The sequence below is a fragment of the Stegodyphus dumicola genome, chromosome 5 (assembly GCF_044657685.1).
Source record: "Stegodyphus dumicola isolate Sdum_Otavi_A_Nest chromosome 5, ASM4465768v1".
Taxonomy (NCBI): domain Eukaryota; kingdom Metazoa; phylum Arthropoda; class Arachnida; order Araneae; family Eresidae; genus Stegodyphus; species Stegodyphus dumicola.
Genome location: NC_140772.1, coordinates 49,950,548 through 49,973,879, shown reverse-complemented (window position 1 = coordinate 49,973,879; position 23,332 = coordinate 49,950,548). Strand labels below are relative to the sequence as shown.

Below are 23,332 nucleotides of genomic sequence, written 5' to 3'. Positions count from 1 at the left end.
GTAAGCGGCCTGCGTTGACTCACTGCTTCCTCTCTCTCTTGCTTGGCAAAAAGCCACAACTTAAGTACTTGGCGTTCGCCAGACAAACTTTGCATAAAATCCTTCACGCTTATAATTCTGGCCGGAAGTAGAAAATAAGAAGTGATAGTAAAGATTTAAAATAAAATAAACGTTAGTAAAACTTAAGATCCTTACAAGTGTACATCAAATCTTACTAAACGACACTACGAATATGTTTAGTTCTGATTATCTAGTTTGCATTTAATCAATGAATTAATTTCATTTAATGAAGGGACTGCTGGTCAGAGTTAAAGGATATTAACAGAAATAAAACTTAACTGGTACTTATTGGAGCTAAAAGGGAAAAAAAAAAAAAAAAAAAAAAAGATTAAAGCAATATGTACCAAACAAAAGCATTATTTAACATAAATTACTATGTTCGCCATAGTAATCATAAAATGTTGAATTTAAAGTAAAATTTGTCAAATTTAAAAAAAAGGTGAAAAATTAACTTTTTTTACTAAGGTGTATGGTTACCTGTGACTGAAATACCTACCCTATATCTTGATTTCACAGAATTTATCAAACTGTTAATCTGCTGTTGTGAAATTACACGCCTTTCTCCTAAAAATGTCCATTTCATGTCTGTGAAGGTCCGCAGAAGGTATCCCTATGCATAATGAATTGGGTTCAAATCTGCTAAAGAATGTGACAAAAACAATTTAGTGATGTCTTCTGTTTCCAAGTATTCTGACACGAAAAGTGCTCTATGTAGACGAGCATTCTCATCCATTAGCAAAACACCTGCGACGAGAATACTCCGAAATAGCTTTCTGCAAGATTCCAAGACCTTTTTCACGTATCTGTGACCGTTACAGAATTTCCGTCTGTTAAACATAGAAAATGCCGTGGTTCGCAAAACAAATATTTATTACTGAGATATGCAGAGATACACGCAGAGTTACATGCAAAGAAATGCAAACAAACAGAGATACGTACAAGCAGAATAATACAAGCACAAGCAGCGATAAGAGGTTATAGAGGTCATATATATAACTTTACAACAGATCATGGTTTAACAAATCATAAACAAGACACAATAAATAACCAATCAAAAATAACATACAGAATGAGATTAAGTTTCAGAATAACTCGGACCTGGCTAAAAGCTAATGTATGTATCGGACGTGACAGAAAGCTATACTTCTATTAACAAATAAGAATGCGATTACAAATATCTCAACACCATCAAAGATATGTAGTTCGGTGTGGATATTTTTGACGCTTCCACACTTCCGTGGTGAAGCAAAGGCAAGCTGTGTATTCCTCGCTCTCTGCAGATTAAAATACATCTAGAATTTTAACTCAGGCTAGATCTGAACGCATCATTAAACGATACACGGTTCTATTATTCTTGGCTTCATTCAGCATGATAATAACACCACCTTAAACTGGCCCCTTTGGAAGATGAGAAGAGTGGGACACAAGCCATTGGTTTCTCATTTAAAGTTCCATCTTTTGAAGCCTTCATGCAGCCATGGAGGTAGGAAGTTAGATGGAGTGGCCCTAAACCGGTTTCCCCATACCCTGCTTTGAAGCACTGGCGATCCCTTCTTTGGTGACCAAACATTGGGTGATTTACCATTGAGTTCAATGGGTTTTGACACGATCGGATGTAAATACTTTGTAATTACGTCGTAAATATGCATATAAATGTATATATTTTCTTTTTCTACAATACTTCAGAGTCATAATTTATAAAAAGAATACATTTTTAAACAACATTTCATTCTGAACGGAATTAAATGCTATACTTTTCACTGCTCAGAATGGTTTAATTTGAAATATTTTCACAAGTTTTCGTTAACTACATTAGAAAAAAAAAAAAAAATAAGGTAATTCGATTTGATTCGGTTAAGGATTACAAAAATTAAGATCAAAGTTTATTGTATTATTAAAATTGTGCATTATTACTTTTCTGTTTATAGAGCTTCTTCCTAAAATACTTTCTCAAATATGACATGATTTTTTAGCTTCTGAGGCATCTTTTAAATCGAAAACTATAAGTCAATTTATATTTAATGCTCTATTCGGTCCATTTCAAATTAGAGCACCTTTTAATTTAATAGCGAAATACTTTAAATAGTGCTTAACTTTCTCTGAATATTTCTGAAAGGGAATAAAGTAAGGATTATTTTTTATATATTATTTAAAACTTGTAACTGACTTATTATAAAATGTAAGGGGAATAATTCTTTTAATTATACTTATTAGATTTTTTTACCCTTAATTTCAACAATACATATTCCAAAACTCTTGTTTATTACTTTCTCTCATAGAAATTGCTTTACAAAACCTTTTAACAGATTGGTTTCCAGTACGAACATTTCTTGCTGAAATAGTTTTATAACGTAATTGTCAACAGGATGTCAATTTATGTATACAATTCATTGTTAAGGTTATTATATATTTAGATAACATTTATAATCATTATAAATTTAGATACATTTAATAATTAGATGTCATTACAGTAACTTTCACAGTTATTTATGAATGAATAAATCCTTCATTTCAAATACATTTATAAATAATTTAATAAATATTTACGTATTTTGATACAGATACATGCTTTTTGGAAGCACATGCATAAATACCCATACATATTTCATATTTTTCATTTCCGGCATGTGGAAATCTTTAATTTCTGTGCATTCACTATATTTTTCGAGCAAAGTAATTTACACTAATTTTAAAAAGTACATGTTACAATAATATGTGGAAGTGAAAAATATTTATTTTATTTAAAACATTTTGGTGTCTGGAACATAAAATAAAAGTAGCGAATACTGTATTAAGGGTATAGAAAAATGTATACAATTTTAAAGGTACGGTGAGGTATTTTTCCTTCTTTAACCATAAAAGTTTTGCTAAAATCTATATTTTTGTAGTTCAGCAGTTTAGAATTTTGTAAAACAAGTTCATAATCAAAATCGCTGTTGTTAATTATCGAAAAATAACCAAGATGTGATTTTTGCGTAAATGTCGCTAAACTATACAAATTGCTATTATCCATCATACTAGGAATGTTTCTTTTATGCGGAATTGTCCCGTTTTTCTATTTGTGACCGAAGTTTCGGAGCAGTGCTTCACTTCGAATGCTGATTTGGCCACTCCTTCCTTTCTTACCTCCATGCATGCAGCAATAGAATGGCTGATTCTTGTTCCCATAGCTGCCTAGAAGTTTAAATCGAACTCTCTTCTAGTTACCTCGCGGTTTATTCTACTAACAAGGAAGGCCTCCGGATGCAATTTTTGCTGTTGGCCGCCCTTGACTAATCTGTTTACTAACTGTTAACTAAAAAGTGATACCCAGTTCTTGATCACTTTAAAAGAATATTCAGATCTTCTGTGACTATTTACTTTCCCACCCTCACGTCTATCACTTAACGGCCTCTTTTATTTTTCGTTTTAATGACGCTTTTGAGTCGAACGTACGAGAAGTGCTCATTTTCATAAATCCCAACTTTAAACAACACTACGCGTGATTTTAATATGCTTTTTTCATTATGCAACACGTTATCAATCGTCCTAATTTTCATATTTAATTTTGATGGAACAGTATAGTTTAGGTTAACTTTTATTTCGTATTTTGATCTTAACGTTAAGTTGTAAATACATACATGTATTGTTATTTGTTTTATTTATTTATTTATTTAGGCAAAAACGTTTCTAAATTGAATGTTAAGTAGTTTAAGTATACCTAATTTCAGTTAGATCCGCAGAAGTAGGATCTTTCTCGTCTCATTTGTTTTAGAATAAGAAATAAAGAAAAATTCTTAAATCTGTTTTTGAAATCACTACATTATTCTTCTGTCAGGCGAAAAACTTTATTGTAATGTCTGCTGCGTCCTCTATCTTTTTCAGTTTCTGCTATTAAAATCACTTTACAATTATAATGAGAATCAAAGAAAAATAAAATTTCGAAACCAAAGGAAAATGTTTAGTTCTCTGCTTGTAAAAATTAGTAAAGTGCATCACACAAAAATTCAGTACATCACACAATATTTTTAAAATGTTGTATATTACTCGTATATAAACGTGCAAGTGTTACAAGAGTTAGTTATAAAAATATTAAACTAGAAGCTACGCGGCCGGCCTTTGTCTGGCTTTTAAATGTACCGGAAAAATGCCTAAAGGGAACACCAAACGTTAAATTTAAAAACTGCGCAGAATTTTACTCTGCAGAACAACTTCATAAAAAAATTAAAAAAATTGTATTACATGTAGCAAAATTACAATGAAAGAAGCAATATCCCTTTGTACAAAATTTTAAAAAAATTAAAAAATTGTATTACATGTAGCAAAATTACAATAAAAGAAGCAATATCCCTTAATACAAAATATTAATTATCCTACTAAATAAATTAACCAACTTCTCTTTTCCTTCTCTCAACAAACGTCCAGTAGCCAAGAGAAACATTAAATTTAAAAACTGCACAGAATTATCGCCCCCATTTTTTCAAGTGGCAACAGTGCTGATTCGTAACGTTGCCTAAACCACATTTCTAAAAGAATTAAACTATTCAAAATGATGCGATAAAACGAAAAGATAAATTTAAAAAAAAATCTGATTCGAATTTTGAAAAAATCGCTTCAAGGTGCACTGGCTCTTGTCTAGATGCACCTATGTACCAAATTTCTTAACCCTGGGTCTGTTAGCTTACACGGAGCCATGAACGAAAGACGCATAGACTGTTTCTTTTATTATATGTAGAGATTAGTGCATTAGTTATAAAATGCGATATCATTGTTAAATTATTTGAAATGTCCTTTTTTCATTTCAAAAGCTGTTTTACTGCCTCTAAAATTATATAAATGTTTAGTTTCCACTTTTGGCAAACGTACCTACGGCTATTTAATAATTTTCTTGAATTACGACTCCTTCTGATATGAAGTTTGCCCATCCTTGTACTCAATTGTAGAATACGTCATTCTGAAATAAGCCTCAGAAATGATCGACTAGATTTTTAACTATATCTATAAATTCTGTTGGTTTAAATCCGGTCAGCACCATTAAAGATATTTGATAAAATTAACACGAAGTATTTAAAATAAAATTCGCGATCTTCATTGGCAAACTACTTTGATAAAATTTGCTTCTACTCGAAAAAGTTGACCAAATTCATTATATCAGGAAGGGGGTAAACTGACTGCCATTCCAGTCCAGAATTTGAGGTTTTTTTTTTTTTTTTTTTTTTTTTTTTTTTTTTTTTTTTTTCCCGTTAGGTTTTTATTTCCACTCGAGATGATTTGGTGTGCCTCGGGCTGGTGATGTTCAATGTAATGTACACGTCGAGGGAAGAACTCAAGTCATGTGATGCCGCCTGGGGTCTTGATATACGCTTCACAAACTCTAATCCCAACTTTTAAAACTAGGTGGTGCTTCCACTACGTTGAGCACTTTAACTTCTGGATTCCACAGCTTGGTTTGTAAGAGAAGTGTGACAAGTCTTCGTAAGATCATTTTCGGATGTAAGTTTATAGTCTCTAAAAAGTAAATGTAGAGCAAAGCAATCTTGTTTCTTCTTATATAGAGAAATTGAATTACCCTTGAATTAAAAATTGAAATATTTGTAATGATGAAAAAGGCGTGAAGATTCGAGATAAAATATTTAACGGGTCATAAGATTAAGATCTGAATGATGTGCTTAAAAACAGGCGCAAAGATTCGAGTTTAAATGTTTAAGTTTTCTTAGAATTAGGAGTCATTATATCCGAATGTCACAGAAAGCTTCGTATTGAAACCTTTAACATTTCATAAGATAAGGATACGGAAGATTTGAATGATAAAATAAAAACCAAAAAGGAATCACCTAAATCTGGAATTAATGAGAAAACACATTTTCCGGTACTTATGTGTTATCGCAACCAAATTAGTAGAAGTCGCCAAATTTTTACAATGTGCCAAACTCTGGCAACCATGCGCGTAACGATTCTTCAAACAACCATGGTCATAATAATCCTTCAGTCAAGCAACGTAGCCTGTTTTGCATGCATTCGTTTTGCTATATTCCAGCTTTTTTTATAAAAAAAAAAAAATCTATATTTTACGCCTTAGCTTTAAAATAGGCGATTATGGAATTCACCACCCATGGAGGAAACTGCTCTAAAATTTTCTCAGAAACACAGAATAGTGACACAAAATCTCTAAAGGGAACAACGAGGAGATGCGTGTAATAGGCAGCAGATGTACCGCAGTTTGCGCGATGCCGTATCTCTGCTATTCTCTTATTTTTTTTTTTAAATTGTAAACAGATCGATGTATACTTGGAGAGAATAGCACAAAAAAATTACAGAAAGATTTGGAGAAAAATGTTAAGTGTTTTAATGTCTCATAATACTAATTTAATAAATAAAATCTGTGTTTTAAATTACTAGAGTATGTCTGCTTTCATATATTGATAATGTTTGCCAACTTACTATAAATATTGATAGTTTAAGAATCTTGTTGAAAAAAAGTCGCGAAAAACCACTAACTTGTACCCGATAAGTAATTTTTCATCTGTAAAAAATCGCCAGATTGCGCCAAGGTGGTTGCAGAAGTAGCCAGTTTCCATTATTTTAAGCTTGTAACTTTCCGTTCGGCTAAAACATCCTGACACTTTAAACTAAATGAGATCAACAGAAAAATATTCATAGTTACCTTCTTTTGGAATATGTGTGACTCAAATTTGAATAAACTGTGAAGCTCATCATCGTAAGTTTTTATGCAGTTAACGATATGCATTATTTTAATTATAATAATTTAGGGAGTTATTGAAATAAAAGAGCCCACCAGCGACCGAGTTGTAAATCACTGAACACTAGTTCCGATCTGTGTCTGATTCTAAGCGAATGAGTTGGTTGCATGGACGTTTTCGCGATTTTTCTCATGCGTAACGTGTATACGAGCTAGTTTCTCTTTGAAAGTTCTTCTCGAAATTATTCCTCCTCTTAGGCAAATTGCCGTAGTGTACTTTTCCATAATCGTACCAAACCAATCATATTAAAATAAGTAGACTGCATTTCAATTCTTTGAAGGTGATTGAGTTTTGTTCCTTAAGCAAATTTATACCTGTAGATAGCATTTAGTCTTCGCAGGAATCTGATTGATAGGGTATGCTGCTTTTTACAATAATTATGAATAAAATATTGCGGTGGCTTCATTTTTTATACTTAAACTGTGATAAATCTAATCTTGAAAATTTCTTGTATAAGTATTATTGCTTTTTTTTTTTTCTGTAAAGTTAATAAGAACTTTGAATATCTTACTTGCAGAAAATGCAAAATAGATTTCTGATGAAATGCTGCCGTTGAAAGAGTTCTTTTTTCATATTGAAAGCAGATAACATTATACTTTTGCCTGTATTTTGATGCAGAATTAACTGTGAATTTTTGTGGTGAAAAGCATCGAAATGCTACAAAGCTAGAGACTGAAGGACATTTTTCAAAACAGCTTAGCCGAACATCTCAGCAGAATAGGCATATTGATTAACAGCGTATTTGTAAAACAGGCACTATGAACAACCAGCACTTACTCGTTTGTCCAGACCTTGACCCTAAGTTACAACACAGTAACTAAGTTACAACGCAGTAGTGATGTTCTCCTTCTGTACCGGAAGTTCAGGAATCTTATGTCTTGAGCACACAGTTGCTTCTTCTCTAAGGCTTGAATTTTGGTAAAATTGTAAATTAATTGTTAATTTGTAAAGGCTTGAATTTCGGTTTTGTAATTTTTAAGTGTTTTTAATATTTTGGCGATGTTAATTTTGAATTTAATGTTTTGTTTCTTGGTGCGTGGCCTGATTTAAATGGTTTCATTTCCTAATGAAGCCACAAGAAGCAACACTTTTTCAAAACGTTCAAAATAAAATAAAGAGTATGAATATCAGATAATATGTTTATCTTTTAGATACTTTTCTAAAAATCTAATAACGACCAGTGGTAGTGTGGATAAGACGGCTGGAAACGATAGTTTTATCCCAGTTTAAATCCTAGTTGAAGGGTTATCTGCTTCGACGCTTTCTTTTTTTTTTCCCTGAGAAGCCTAACATCGAAGAATATATTTAGGCAATTATAACTTGTAACTTTTACATCAAAATGAAATGTAATATTAACTGATTTTTATCTCAAGGTTTAAATCCTTTGTTTATCTTCCATGCTTAACTTCTTGCAACATATCAACTTCCTACATAAGGCTGTCTTATATTAAAAAGTTCAGGTTCATGTTATATGAGACAATCTTATATTTTTTGTTCGTATGCTCGCACAAATTGCAAAGTGATTTTCGTCCAATATCTGTTATCAATTTTTTTTTATCTTAACACTGAAGTACATTTAATGAGAAAAACTTTATAATAAAATGTAATGGCAATAATATGCATCTTTATTTTTTATACTATATTGTACATATTAGCTGTGTAATAAATGGTGTGTATTATGGGCAACAACAATATTTGAGATATGTTTCTATTTCGTTTTTTATGTAAGATAAAATTCATTAATGGAGGTAATAATTGGAACACTTTCGTGCTATCTGAGGTTTTTTTCTCTTCGAACTTGTAGTTGTGTTGTGCGATCTGACTGACAAACGCTGCATGATAAGATTTCTATTCTAATATTTTTTAACAATTGCTTATTTTTAAAGAATTTTCCCTTTCTATCAACAACGTAGTTCATTCCGTCCGAGTTTCTAATTTTACATTATGCTCTTCTTTTCTTTACTTACATAACTTCTGTCTCTATTCAGCGTACCTTTATCTGTGTTTCCTTTGCCATTCTTCATCTTTATCTTTCTTTTACTTCTCGCCCTATAGCCATTGTCTCGATCTTTCTCATATTCTGTCTTTGTTTGCCTTAGACTTTAAAAGTGTTTTTAGTTGTATGTTTATATACCCATGCACTTACCCTCGTGATGTTTCTAATATTAGAAAAGAAATTAAAGGGAGCGCTAAAAAAAATTCCCCATCCCGTGGCTCCTTTTTCGATCACAGATTGCCATGGGAACAAAATGAAAACGATGTTAAGTTCATAGGCACGGCTTAGTGTTTGTTGCATTCCGAGGCATATCGATTAAAAATATTGGGAAAGTTAACTGATATCGATTTGAAGTATCAATCGACTTAAAAAGATATCGAGTAAAGTTTGAGTTTTATGGAAACTGAATTTTTCTTGATTTGTTACTTTTCTTTCTCCTCTCTTTGTTTGCACAATACCGTTTATATTTCCCTTTTGGGATAAATCTGCATATTTCATTTGTTCTGTATCTATCTTAGACATTAAACTATACCAATAATCAAATTTACCATTTTGCTATCTATATAAACTCATACGCATATGCAGGATATTTTCAAAGGGTGTTTACTAAATATACAGGTTCTCCGAGAGAATAATGATGGAATTTCACGAAGTATCTGTGAAGTAGGTGTTATGTGAAATGGATTGAAAGGGCTTTTATTTAATTTAAGCTTTAAAAAAATAAGTGCATGTTTTTTATTGAGTACATGAGGCGCAAAAACTAATGGAAATGAACGTTTGTAGAGTCATTATTATTATTATTATTATTTTAAAGCAGGAGACGTGACAAATGAACGATGCTTTTGCCTGGACTCGAACCCTGGACCTCTCGAATTGGAATATGCTTCCAATTACACCACGAAGGCAAGTGAAAAAACGGAGAAAATATCTTTTAAGGTTATTTGCAAATCCTTTTGCAACGAAATAGAACTCCACTCCATTCCACTGTGCTCTTACCTGAATTCGAAGCAAATATTCCCCAGGTTAATAATCCAGAAAATTCCACTGTACTCTTATCTGAATTCGAATCAAAGCTTCTCCAATTTAATAAACCGGGAAAATTCCCCTGTGTAATCTTATCTGAATTCGAACCAAGGATTTCCCAGTTTAATAAACGGGAAAATTCCACTGTGCTCTTATCTGAATTCGAACCAAAGATTCTCCAGTTTAATAAACGGGAAAATTCCACTGTGCTCTTATCTGAATTCGAACCAAAGATTCTCCAGTTTAATAAACGGGAAAATTCCACTGTGCTCTTATCTGAATTCGAACCAAAGATTCTCCAGTTTAATAAACGGGAAAATTCCACTGTGCTCTTATCTGAATTCGAACCAAAGATTCTCCAGTTTAATAAACGGGAAATTTCCACTGTGCTCTTATCTGAATTTGAACCAAAGATTCTCCAGTTTAATAAACGGGAAAATTCCACTGTGCTCTTATCTGAATTCGAACCAAAGATTCTCCAGTTTAATAAACGGGAAAATTCCACTGTGCTCTTATCTGAATTCAAACCAAATATTCCCCAGTTATAACGTGCTTGGGAGAATGCGGTAATTCCTTATACCTTCCTTCACCTTTATAACACGGGAAGACCTGCATCACTAATTGTAGTACATAATTCTTCCCTACTGCCCCCCAAAAGAATTTCCATCGTTTATCTCATCCACCGTACTGTCTTGATTTATCTCCTCGCGATTTCGTTTTGTTCCACAAACTAAAAACTCCTTAAATTTCCTAAATTAATGCTAATTCTTAATACTCCCAATTTCTTTTAAATGTCATTCCTTTGGAACAGGGGAAAATGTCTAAAATAGGTGTGACACGAACTTAATTGGAATATTTCACCTCTGTTGTGAAGAGCGGAAGAAATTCTGGAATCGCTGTGATCGATCATGGGTTGCTTGTGCTGAAGGGGATAAATTGTAATTGCATGTATGTTTAATATTTTTTTTAAATAATGCTTATTGTTTTGGGAACAGGCCGCGTATAACGGGCCACGTCAAAGCAAAATTAAATTATTTATGTAGGATTTCGTTACTATTATGACTATCTTCCAGAATATTTCATATTTTTACTTTGCAATGTTATTTTATTTTTGTGAAGAGTATTAAGATGTTTAGTACAATGTTACGTTTCCATTATGAAGATTTCTATGTTTTCCTTTTGTACATCTTAAAGAAAGCGTGGTCTGTGCTCAGAAATGGTAGCGAGATTCTTTGAGATTATAAGTGCTTTTCATAAGACCATAAACCAGGCTGAAAATATTAACAAGAGAAACTCGAATGAATAGTTTACTGGACCTCCAAAACTCTTGATAATTCCGTCACATTTGCATAAGGCTTTTGAAAACTTGGAATGTCATTTGAAAGAGAGGATTTTCAGCTCTACCTGCGAATCAAAGAGCCGCGGCCAGAAAGCATCGATCACACTCCGCCGGCACATGCCTGGTGTGCGTCCGCGCACGTGCTCCGTGCCACCTCACGAGCGAAGCCCACCAACTCTTCGGAAGGAGTCTTCAGTAGCGCCTCTTCGTCACCTTCGCCTGCCAGAAGTAGACCCTCTCTCTCTTCAGCGATACAGAAAACTCCTCGGAAAAATCGTAACCCAGAAAGCGGAATCGGGATCCGACTTTTCGGTTGGGGAAATCGATTAGATTGCTTCGTCGTCGCTGTTGTCCCTCCCGACATTCGCAGCGATCCTGTGCACATTGGGCGTCATGAAACTCCCACAGGTGGTGAGTTAGAAAATCTTCTCTTTCTTCTTCTCGCTTTCCCCTTCTTTCTCCCTTTTCCGTCGTCATCTCGTGCGCTGAAGTGGAACATCACCTCGTTACTAAAGCATTCCCTGGATGAAGAAGTTTTCGCATTCTGGCTTCTCGAGGAGATACAATTTCTTAAATTGAAATCCAATGTTTTCGTTGGAGACGAAACATTGTAATACTGTCACAAAGTTTTTAATCCCACAGACAAACATACAAATCTTAACTTGTTGTATTTTATGTAATTGTCAATCTAAGTATGGTCGTCAGAATTCAATTTTTAAAGTCTCGAAACCATATAAAAGGCTGTTAAAAACAAGAAAATTGAATAAAATAATAATTATCAAAACAGGAAATATTAACTAATTAAAATTCAGTAACATATTGATGTTTTTAAATAAACAGTAACAGAGAATATTAAATTAATGATAAATACATAATTGAAATGAAAATAATTCTCATAAACTTGATAAAAATTATAACAAATGCGGGATAAATAAATTAATGGCAATAAGAGATGGTGGAGTATAGAAGGAAATAAATATGCTGAACTGCGAATGAAAAAAATTACCATTGAGATTTTCAGAATTTAATTCTTAAATGTATTGCAAATATTGAGTCGATCCCAAAACTTCCCGAACTTTGGTATTTTGCTATAAGTAACAATCGAGAAATAGTGTTTTCTGCTTATTTTTACTAATTAGAGAAGGGCTATAACGGCCAAATTTAAGCCCAGAGTATGTCTTCAAATTAGGCGGTAAATGTTTTGCATATTATGAGCTTAAAGTACATAGTAAATTACAAAGCTAAACTGCCATATGGTTTTCTAAAATCTGGTCACAGCTGGAAGGAGCAAAGAGGTTTGATTTACTTTATGCAACGTATTTCTCTGTAGAATTTAAAATTTAAATTTTATGGGTGTATTAAGAGTTTTTTCGTTACAGTAGTTATGTATTCCGGTCATACAAAAGACTTTAGTGCCACCCAGTGTGAAACTATTTCTCAAAGTTTAGAATATCTCTTTACAGCAAATTTGAAAAAAAAAAATATTTTTACTTTTTCAAATTATATATCATATAATAACTATAAAAAAAGGCACCATGAAGTGTTATAAAATGTATATAAATCGGTGGTTTTCAAACAGTTGTAATTATAGCTACATTTGTATTCAGAACTTAATTTCTTGTCATGCTGTATCTATTTTCTCTAGCAAAAATATTTTATTTTTTCTCACGGCATATTTACGCCATTTGCTGCGGCGTATCTTTTGAGATTCAGTATAATTTATGCAGGTCTCAGAGAGGTCAAATTTGTGGAAACATTGGATATTGTACCTGAACTTTAATAACATAACTTATGTGATTAGTTTAAAACAATTGCTATGCTTTTTTAAAGGGGAAGGGAATGGCTGAGTAAACATTACAACTCTGTTCAGTCATTTTAAGACTCAAAAACGAAATTTAAGACTAAAAATCAAATGCAAATTTTTAAAAATATTTCTTTGTTTTATGTTCGTATCTGTTTAGTTTGGATTAACTTTTCAGTCTGAAATTTATCCTAAAGATAACTCTCTCCATATTCAGAGAACAGTTTTCATCATTTTACTAGAAAACAAAATCCTAGATTCATATTTTTAGCTTTTACCACCTTAAAATTTTTATTTTTTTCGTGAATGTATTAATTTTTAGCTTGTATCAAACAACTGCAGATGTAGGTTATCAAGAAAACTAAATACACAGCAGATTAAATCAAATAATCATAAAACATAACCTATACCTTTGTAAGAAATTATTGCATTTCCACTGGCGAGCTCTAGTGGTGTAATCGCGTACTATATCTGTCTAGTAGTTGGAATATCAACTAGGGCATAGTTGGTTTTTCATGTTCGTGTTTCGAAAAGCTTAATAATGTCTACAGTGTCTCCCATATTAAAATGTGGTTAATGATAATTCGTTGTCTGGACTTATCGACTGGATCTTATTTTTCATTTTTCTCCTCGTCCTTTAAGTATAGAAGAATGTAAGGAATTACCATATAGCCTTATGCTTTTTCTTCTGGTGTAAATGGCTGAGGCATTCAGATAGCATTAGAAGAACCGTGTTTCGAATCCCTGATGTCACATTAGACTTTTCGCATTTCTTGCTCCGAAAATTTAAACAGCCTTTTTAATTACTTTTCTTGGGTTAGAATACACTTATTATTGTATATTCTTAATTTTTTTATATATTCTTACAAATCTGTACACATCAAAATGCTTGTAATACCTACGAATCTGAATTCTGCAGTATATCTTTGCAAAATTTTTCTGACTGTTCTTAATATTATTCGCAAAAATTAATTTAAATTATAATTTTATTTTTCTGTGTGTGTATACCAAGTACTTTTCTACAGTACATTAAATACAATTTGTGAATTTCATGTAATGATATACATATATCATCATCATCATCACCATAGTAAGGGCACCGCCCCGATCCTCCTAGCCGGCACAAGCCCGTCGTATGATCAAAACGTGAGACTGGCCAGAATATATATAGATATAGTCTTGTTTCCACACCAATCACTAAATTTTCATTTTCTTTTTGTTTACTATACTTCTGAAATGGAATAGATGTTAGAGTAAAATCTTCATTTTCTTTAGAAATTACTGATGGTTTTACGAATTTAACATATAAATTCATTAAAAGTTCAACAAGTTCTCTTCTCAGTTTATGTATATAAGGAGTTTGTTGTTGGAAATTAATATTTACTTTTATAAACAAAGGCAAAGTATTTTTCAAAAATAATAAGTACAATTTGGTGGTAGGTGATTGTAACATTTTTTTAATAATTTGCAATATCTTTCCTTCATTCTTACTGTTATCTGGTTGATCTCCAAAAGAAATTAATCACAACATCCCACTGCTCTAAAATCCTTGTTATAGATTCTGAGAGACAACCATCTCCTACTGCAATATTTCAAAATTTTATGAGATTTTTGTATTCTGTCCCAAAATTTGTTGAGCAGTTTTGAAGCTATGCTTCCGTTTCAAACTTTTCTCCAAATAAAAATATATATCTAGTAACAACATTTCGATTTCTGGGCCAATTAACTTTTCAGTAGCCTTTTTTGCAGCTATTTGCAAGAGGTGGCAGGGACAACCTCGGATGATTATATATATATATTCATCATATTTGTGCTTCATATATATGCTGCTTTATTTTATGTTGTACCGTCTTGCTTTAAACTGGGTGTTTTAAGGGGACGCTATCTTTATCTTCTGACGTAAACATATTAACGTCTGCTGCTATACAGATGTGAGATATCCAGTTCATTTTTCTCATTTTACTTCCGTTTAATGAAGGTTGTTAGCTCGTACAAATGAAAAATAATTTAACATAAAGTGAGAAAAATTATTTCACTGGGAGAATGGATGAAGACACATATCACCAGCGAAAATAGGGAGGTGAACTCTGACCTTAAGTAGCCTATTTTAACGTAATAGTCTAAGTATATTTTAAAGTAACAGTGCAGCTACCATCGTTTGTGCTAAAATGATCAATTTTCGTACATTATTCTGCTTCCTATTCTTCCATACATACTATTACAGGTTTCTGTGGAAAATAAAAAATATTGGCGGAAGGACTGAGTAAATGTAATTTTTGTTTCTTTGATTATTCATTATCAAGAAAATAATTATCTAATTGCACAGGTTCTTTTGTAAGTCCAGCATCAGGATATCTTGACTGCCACTTTCAAAGACACAGAACAGGGCAACGGAGAGGTAGGCGTGGTTTTGTATGAAGGCAAAACCTTACACTACTCAGTTCTGTAAAGTCACTGAGAATTTGACGCTAAAATAATCACTGACTTGCAGTGTATGGTAGAAATGATGTCAGACTGATTCTCTGAGCTACGGTAGAAATGCCTGTCAGATTTATTCTCTGATCGCCGGACACCCATCGACTATAGAAGTCGCAGGTCGGCATGTGTTCACCAGCTAGAAACCCTTCACGAGGGTACGCAGGTGTAAAAGGTTCTGCCATCTTTATGAAGATTTGTTTTTAATTTTAGAGCAGCTATGTTCAAAAAATTGTCAACACACATATACCGGGAAACCTTATTCATGCTGACTTTATTTTGCTAATTTGATTAATAAGGAAAAGAAAAATCATGCTTGTGTAAAAAAGTCGTTGAAACTTGCAAAAAGAATGCTTCAAAAGATTCCTTTTTTCCCCACGTTTTCAATATTTATTGAAATGTTCTTCGGTATCTTTATACCTCAGAACTTTATTCTGTTTTGGTGAATGCTCACTGGCATCAGGATCATTATTCGGCGTTCCGAATGACATCATAGGCAGGATCTGCGCATCGTACCTTCTTTGAAAAGATGCCGCAAATTTCCCATTTACGTTGTATTTCTTTTCTGTGTAATTTGTTTTCGTAATAAATTCTGTGTAATTTGTAATTTGTTTATGTAATTGTCAAACTAAGTAATTTTATTTAATTACTTAGTTTGACAATTACATAAACAAATTAAAAATTATTATTAATTTGTAATTTTCGTAATAAAAAATTGCTGTGTAATTTGTTTTCGAAATAAATTCAGATGAAGCTACTCTCCTTTTTTAGGAATGCGTAAAAACATTCATATTGCAGCGGAAAGGGTTCCCCTTTCCCCGTTTTTGACTCTGTAACCAATTAAACGTTTCCAAACGTAAAGGAGATTTGCAACTGCTTTATACACTGTAAAAGCTCCCTTTTTTTAAACCTTGTTTTATATTCTGATTCCTACTGTTAAGGATATAAATCATCTTGCCGACGGCTTACCAGCGGCCGAGCGGGAAAGTCGCTGAACACTGGTAGTTCGGTCCGAGGTTCGAATCCCGCGAACGGGCTGGCTGCATGGGCGTTTTCGTGGTTTTCCCCATGTGTATCGTGTATACGAGCCAGTTTCCCTTAGAAAGTCCTCCACGAAGGCATCCCTCCCGTTAGGCAGATAGCCCTAGTGTGCTTTGTCATAATTAAATAAACCAAACCAAACCATTTTACCGACATCTGAAAACCTGACACTGTAACATAATTTGTTATATTTTGTTTTTATTTCTTTTTCATCCCGGGCTTTCTTTCTGCTCTTTATTTTTACATAGTACATTAAGTATATGTGTTATTATTCATCAAATTTCCATTTTTTTTTCAATATGCCTTCACTTTGAAGGTAGATTAAACTAACTATTATTAAAACTCAGATATTTTTTACGTGTTTTACGCGTGTGTATTATGCTTCTAGAGATGGGAAAATCATTTCTAGGATCTGAACACTTAAAGGTTCTCTAATATTTTACATCTCGATAATCTTTTGAATCCTTCGTGTAATTTAAAAAAAAAAATGACAACTTAATAAATGTAAAAAGATTTTATTGAAAAGTAAATTTGAAATCTGAAAATTCAACGTTCAATAAAATCTGACAAATACAAATTTAGTAATAAAAGATTAAAAAGTATATTTATATGTTTATTTAGAAAACATGAATAAAACTTAGTGAGTAAAGTGCAAAATTAAAATTATTAAAACTTGAAGTTTATTTTCCATTTTTTTTGAAAGGATTGTGATTTTAATGTCGCACCAAAGGATTTGTTAAGGATTTTTATGCTTTCGCTGAACATCGCAGTTTACCAAACTGCTTTTGGACTCACTCCTTCTAACGCATCTTTTTTTTTTTTTTTTAATAATCATTTTATCTTTCTTAGTAAGCATCTCTTTTTTAGCACTTACGCCACTTCAAATTCAAATGCAAAATCACAAAATATGCAAAAACACCATACATAATGATTTTAATGAATCCAGCTAGCGTCATTTCATGAAAATATTTGTTATTTCCAATTGGTCATCATGGGATTTAAATACATTTTTATTTAAATCAATCGGATCAAACGGATTAAAAAGTAAAAAAAAAAAAAAAAAATATTTTTAAGAACTGCGTTTATACTTCAGTCACTTGGTTTGCTGTTCAGTAACAGAAAAGATTAAATTTGAAAATTCAATATCTTACGGTTTACTGAATGGCAACAGTCTGGTGCACGCAGATAATAAGTATTCTATTTAAGACAGTGGCAACACACTGCTTTCAGATAACTAAATTTGTGGACTAAAATTGAAAGATAAATATGTTACATCTTGCAGAACGGCTACAGTATGGCGCACTGGAAAGGAAAGTGTTTTATCTGGAAGTATTGCAACTTCTTGCTTTCAAATCGCGGAGTTAGTTAAGCAAATATTCGTTAAATTTGTACAAACGTCGTTTACTCATGGTGCGATCAAGGAATACATAGAAATTCTTTATTATTTATTTAAAATTTAAAAAAATTGCTTGGGAATAACATTTGGTGGCGACATTTTGTATAGTAATTTGAACGCAAAAGTGGGTTTTATAAAAAGAAAAGTGAGGTTCAAGACTAATGGCACTTTCTGTGCTAAAACAAATATAGATGGGAGAGGGATGATCATTTTAAGAATTAACATAAATGCTCTACACCGAAAGCTAAATTCGCTCCAGGAAGTTAAAATTGTGGTATTCTGGAATCCTAACAAGATGAGACTGGTAATCAATTTCTACTGAAATTGCAACAATCGCATTTTTCTTTATCTTTCTTTTTAAAAAATGCTTGTACTGGAGGACCATAAAACTTATTTTTCCAAAGATTTGCTTTAAAGTATTTGACAATTTTTAGATTAGGATTCGAAAGATTCGAGTAATGACAAAATCAGGAGTATTCCAATTTTTCTCTCTTTCGTAGGATTTATGGATACGAATATTGTTTTTAAATGCACTTCTAAAAGGTTTTTATTTGCATAATTGCAATCAATTATTAATGCTTATCAATGACTATATTGTTAAAAGCTCTGAATACTTCTGCTTGTTTTCGTGTGTAATGAATTTAAGTTGATTTCTCATGAGTCGTTTTTTTTTAGTGGTATAAGCGTCGTATTTGCTTGTTCTGGAAAATAGTGTTTAAAAGATTAATTGTATTTAAATTGGCATATTTTCTACCAAATATTTTGCTTTGTTCACAAACGTGAAATATTTACCGGAAATAGGAAATTAATACTTTTGTTAGATATTTTTGTATGACTGCGTTACATTACGCTATCAGGGTACTTATCAACTTCAAACAATAAGTTTTTCTTTTTTTTTTTTTTCTTTTTTTTTTCTTTTTTTTTTTTTTTACCATTATAACGTCAATACGAACCAGTTTTTCTTACAGAGTTCTCCATGAGTGCTTACTTTCGTAGGCAGATAACGCTCGCTTTCTTTTCCATAATCATTCAAAACAAATAAACAAGCAAGTTAATAACTTTAAAACGTAAAGATTCCATCTTAAAACATTGTATATTGTGCAGTATATTTTGTTTTAATGAAATTTATTCTTGAAGAATTTTCGAAACCGACTTTTGTGAGGATGTATAATAAACATGCGATAGAAAGGGAATCTTTTTGTTGTTGTGAATTTAAAACTCTTCTTCAGAGATGTTAAAAAATACTTTAACTACTAACTTCAGTGCGAATGGCGTCAAGGGCCGGCTAGTTCGTGTATTTTATTTTCCGTAGATTAATTAATGCATTACATATAGATCGCAACGAAATTAATTCATGTTCTGGGAATGGGTCAATAGTCGCTCTGGAAAATACGCGAGCGCCTCGCAACCGCGTCGCGCACCGCTTTTCATTCATTTGCCAGCGTCATCATGCAACAGTCGCAACCTGTCGAGTTGGGCCGAAAGTTAATCTACGATAAATCCCAAGCCCCTTTAAAGAGAGGGGCTAATTACTTTTCAAAAGGGCCTCATCCATCATCGGAAGTTAATCGAAAGTTCCCACCACTACACACAGAATAATAATGAAACTTCCCTATTCCGTGTGTTTGCAGGAATTAGTGGCGGCCCCTAGATGGATGGGCTAATAAATGGCGCGAGGCGGGGGTGGTGCCCCCGATGAGAGCGATGTTCCCTCGATACCCCTGGCAGATGTCGAAGAGGACATGTGCCTCCGTAAACAATCATCCAGTGTTTGTGCAGTGTGTGTAGAGTGTTCTGGAATGATCAATAGCGGTGGAATGAACGAAAATTCATTTGAGGGAGAATTCCGAACAATTACTGCGGGATATAAATCATGTAGAAAGATGTAACACGTCCCCCTCTTTTCATCATTCCAATGAAATGAAGGAATTTTCTTAACCCGCTGTGTATGGAGAATGTGTAAAATCTTACATTTCTGTAAAGCGAATAAAGGTGACACTGTTGCTGGCTCAATAAATTAAAATTACGCTTTACTGCCGCTTAATGCGGGAGCGCAGCATAGTATATTTGTCACGTGACAGTAAAATTTGCGTCGTAACTTTGCTTAAAAAATGAATTAGTCTTTCTCGATATAGTGTACTGTCATTGCTCTTTATAACGATCGCTCATTATAACGAGCGACACAATACGTCCCCGATGATTAAGAATGTAAATTCATTTACTTTGTACCGCCCTTTTTCTTCAGAATACAAAGGATCGTTGTAATAAGTACTAACTGTATAGTTTATAAAACGCAATGATATTGCTCAAGTATTATTATGTATGGTAAGGGTTTACTTCATGTAAGGTTACTGGAAGCATAAATATAGATAGCTCGGTTAACTGAGAAGCATAACTGCCATTTCAAATGTATCATTAAAAATCTTTTCGTACCGTTGGTAGTGAGAATAACACAGCTCAGTTAAGAAACTAAAAAAAGATAGTATTTAAGGGAAAAAAAGCATTATGTCTGGCATTAGAAGTTCATGTATTATATGCTAATGTTGAAGTTTTTTAGGATTCGTTGTTTGTCATCACTCTGTCATTTCGAATATAATAAAATGTGTGTCTTTTAAAGATATTGCTGTCATCGAGTAGACTAAGATTTAGGATTTGCTAATAGCAGTTCCGCTTTGTTGTAGAAGCCTTTTCCTGCTTATCGCTGGGCACATGGTTATAATAATTACTTAAGCTAAGAGTGGCGCGGTGCCTGTGAGCGGTAAGTTTATTTACGTTACTAGTAAAAAAGATGGCGATGGTGGTATTTATAATCGAAATTTAAGTTACTGGTGGCAATCAAACCCAGAATCATTATATTGTTGCGAAATGCCCAGCCGCGGCGAGAAAGCTTTCCCGCAAAGCATGGGTAGGTTTGCCGGAAAGTAGCAGGGAAAGGCAGAGTTGCTAGATTTGGCGCGAAATCACCCATTTGACGACAAAATTGTCGCTGTGCTATAGACGGAGCGAGATAGTTCTAGAACGCATTCTTAGCGGTTTTCCCGAGAATATTCTTGAAGGTAGGTTATACCCTGCCTGTGCGAACAGAGCAATAGTATCTTGAATTCAGAAGTGTATTAGTAGTGTCTTGAGTTCGGATTTTATCTTCAGAGCGATCAGCCGAGTCGGGAGGTGCACTTAGTGCTTTGCCGTGAAGCTGTCTTCACCGTTATATCCTGAAAGCTGTGTTGCTGATTGTTCCAGCGTGTTTATCGTAGTTTTTCGACGACTGTAAATATATCTTTGGAACTTTCCTGTATAATACTGGCAAACAAATTTTGTTTCGATTCTTCATCAAGTGTATCATCAATTACTCCAAATACTCAAACCCGTAGAATGCAACAGTAATATCACAATGACCATGTTTTTGACAATTATCGAATATTTTGTGTTAGTAAATTCTTGATCCCCTATATTCATTTTATAATTTTGACTTTTTTTCCTGAAAAATGCGATAGATCCTTTAGCTGAAATTTCAGTTTCTGTAATTCTGTCAGAAATAAGGAACACGTAAGCATTTCAGTTGGATTTTAGTTTGCAATGTATTCGTCTAGTTAAGTGGAATTGCGAATGACATTCGAGTTGCAATTTGCTTTACGTAGTTCTGCAAGAAATGGAGCTAAATTAATATTTTAGCTGGATTTCATTCTGGATTCTAGTTACATAAAATCAGTGAAAACTTGGATTCCAGTTTATTTTCTTTAAATTTGCGAAAAATTTTTTTTTCTCAATGAATTATTCTAATGTAGTAAAATTGTAAATGGGGCTATGAGCTGCAAATTTTTTCCTCATAATTCAAAAAAAAAAAAAAAAAAAAAAAAAAAAAAAAAAAAAAAAAAAAAGCCAAATAAATATTGTATTTAAATGTTTGTGTTCATCTGAATCATTATACTCAGCGATATTTCAGTGTAAGTAATAAATCGCTAATTGAAAATCTAACTACTTTATTGCTAACAGTAAGCTATAATGGAATATCAAATTCTCTGAAATCTTGCACTCTCATATACACTCGCAGCCCTTCCCAGAAACTCGAACTTACAGGAATGCGGCAAAGGATCGACAACGCGAAAATCCGTAGCCTCTCTGCCAACATACAGTGGACATGACAGTTCTTTAACAAGTTTCTCTGTCATTTACCTATGTCGATCTTTTGCAGCTACCTGGAAAAATAATAATTTGATCAAATTTCTTTCCACTTGCTTATATTTTCTCTCTTGTTACACAATTCTCCAACTATTTACTCTGCTACATGAATATCTATTGTATGCCGGTATCGATCATTTAGGTATATATATATGTATATGCCTGTCACGACTTCTGTGCATGTGATTAACGTACATCAATCCTGTTACTGAATAGTGTATCAAAGCCGATCCTATGATGGTTCTATGTAGTGTTAAACCTACGCTTGTATCGATATGTATGAAAATGTCGATCCTATACATTGACAAACATGCATTTGTCTTTTTACTGAGTATTACATCACTCCCCAAATTTCATTTTAATTATATATATCCTGTAAATAGTGTCCATCGTATGCCAGTGTCAATTTTGCGCTGTACTGATGTTACAGAATATTGATCCTATTCAGTGCTGATTCTCTATAGTGTCTATTCTATTAACGGAAGCCGAATTTATAGCCTTGAATTAGTTAAGTTCTGTTTTTAGTTATGTTTCCTTTTCCTTCCTTTAGATATTAAATTAAATTCCATTTAATAATTCCCGTTTTTTCGGGAAAAGGGAATAAATTCCGTACAAAAAATAAGTAAATTGAATAAATTTCTAATTTAGAACATTGCATTTCTTTCTTTTATTTTAATATGGCAAGGTAAAATTTCGAAACCCGTTCGATGTTCAGTGCTTTTCTTAAGCGTACGAAGAACGTAGAAATAATTCACTTCAGCTGGAGTTTTGTATCGTTACCCGGAGCAATTCTGGAACAACACCTTTCCATTATCTTCTCGGAGTATTAATCAAATCAGGGGGCCCAAATGGCTTTCATCCGGGCCCTCGGGGAATCTGGCAAACTCTTTTCCGGGCCATCCACGAGTTCGAATAGCATTCGCGTCCTAAAAGCCAAGGTCTTGTTGAGCTAATTCAATAGATGCGGGGGGGGGAGAGTTGTAGTCGGTTATATTTCTGGGACTTGTTTTAATGATATTGTGTGGCATGCGAAGCATTTCTGAAAATGTTGCGTTTAGTATAAAATGAATCCGATGCTGCAAAGTCTGCTTATTTTATTATTTATCTATAATATACCGACGTAAAATTTATAATTGTCAAAAGTTATCCAATCTTGGGTGTTTAGAAAGTTGCTTTTAGATTTAAAATTATGTCAAACAAGCAGTTTTCGAGAAATTAATTTTTTTAAAATAAATTTCATCTCTTAATTTTACAGCTATCCTCAAAACTCTGTTTCCGTTTT

General features: G+C 33.0%; 1 protein-coding gene across 4 annotated transcripts in view; it reads left to right on the top strand.

Annotated features, from left to right (window-relative positions):
* LOC118190059 (tight junction protein 1-like) overlaps window positions 1–23,332 on the top strand; it is a 663,736-nt gene that overhangs the window by 336,294 nt on the left and 304,110 nt on the right. Inside the window, exon 1 of one of the 4 annotated variants that reach the window (XM_085816640.1) lies at window positions 11,402–11,569. The exons of the other annotated variants lie outside the window; for them this stretch is intronic. Coding sequence (XP_085672766.1) covers window positions 11,552–11,569 — 18 coding nt within the window. The 5' untranslated portion in view covers window positions 11,402–11,551. Of the gene's footprint in view, window positions 1–11,401; window positions 11,570–23,332 lie in introns of those variants that run through there. 4 annotated transcript variants of the gene reach the window in all.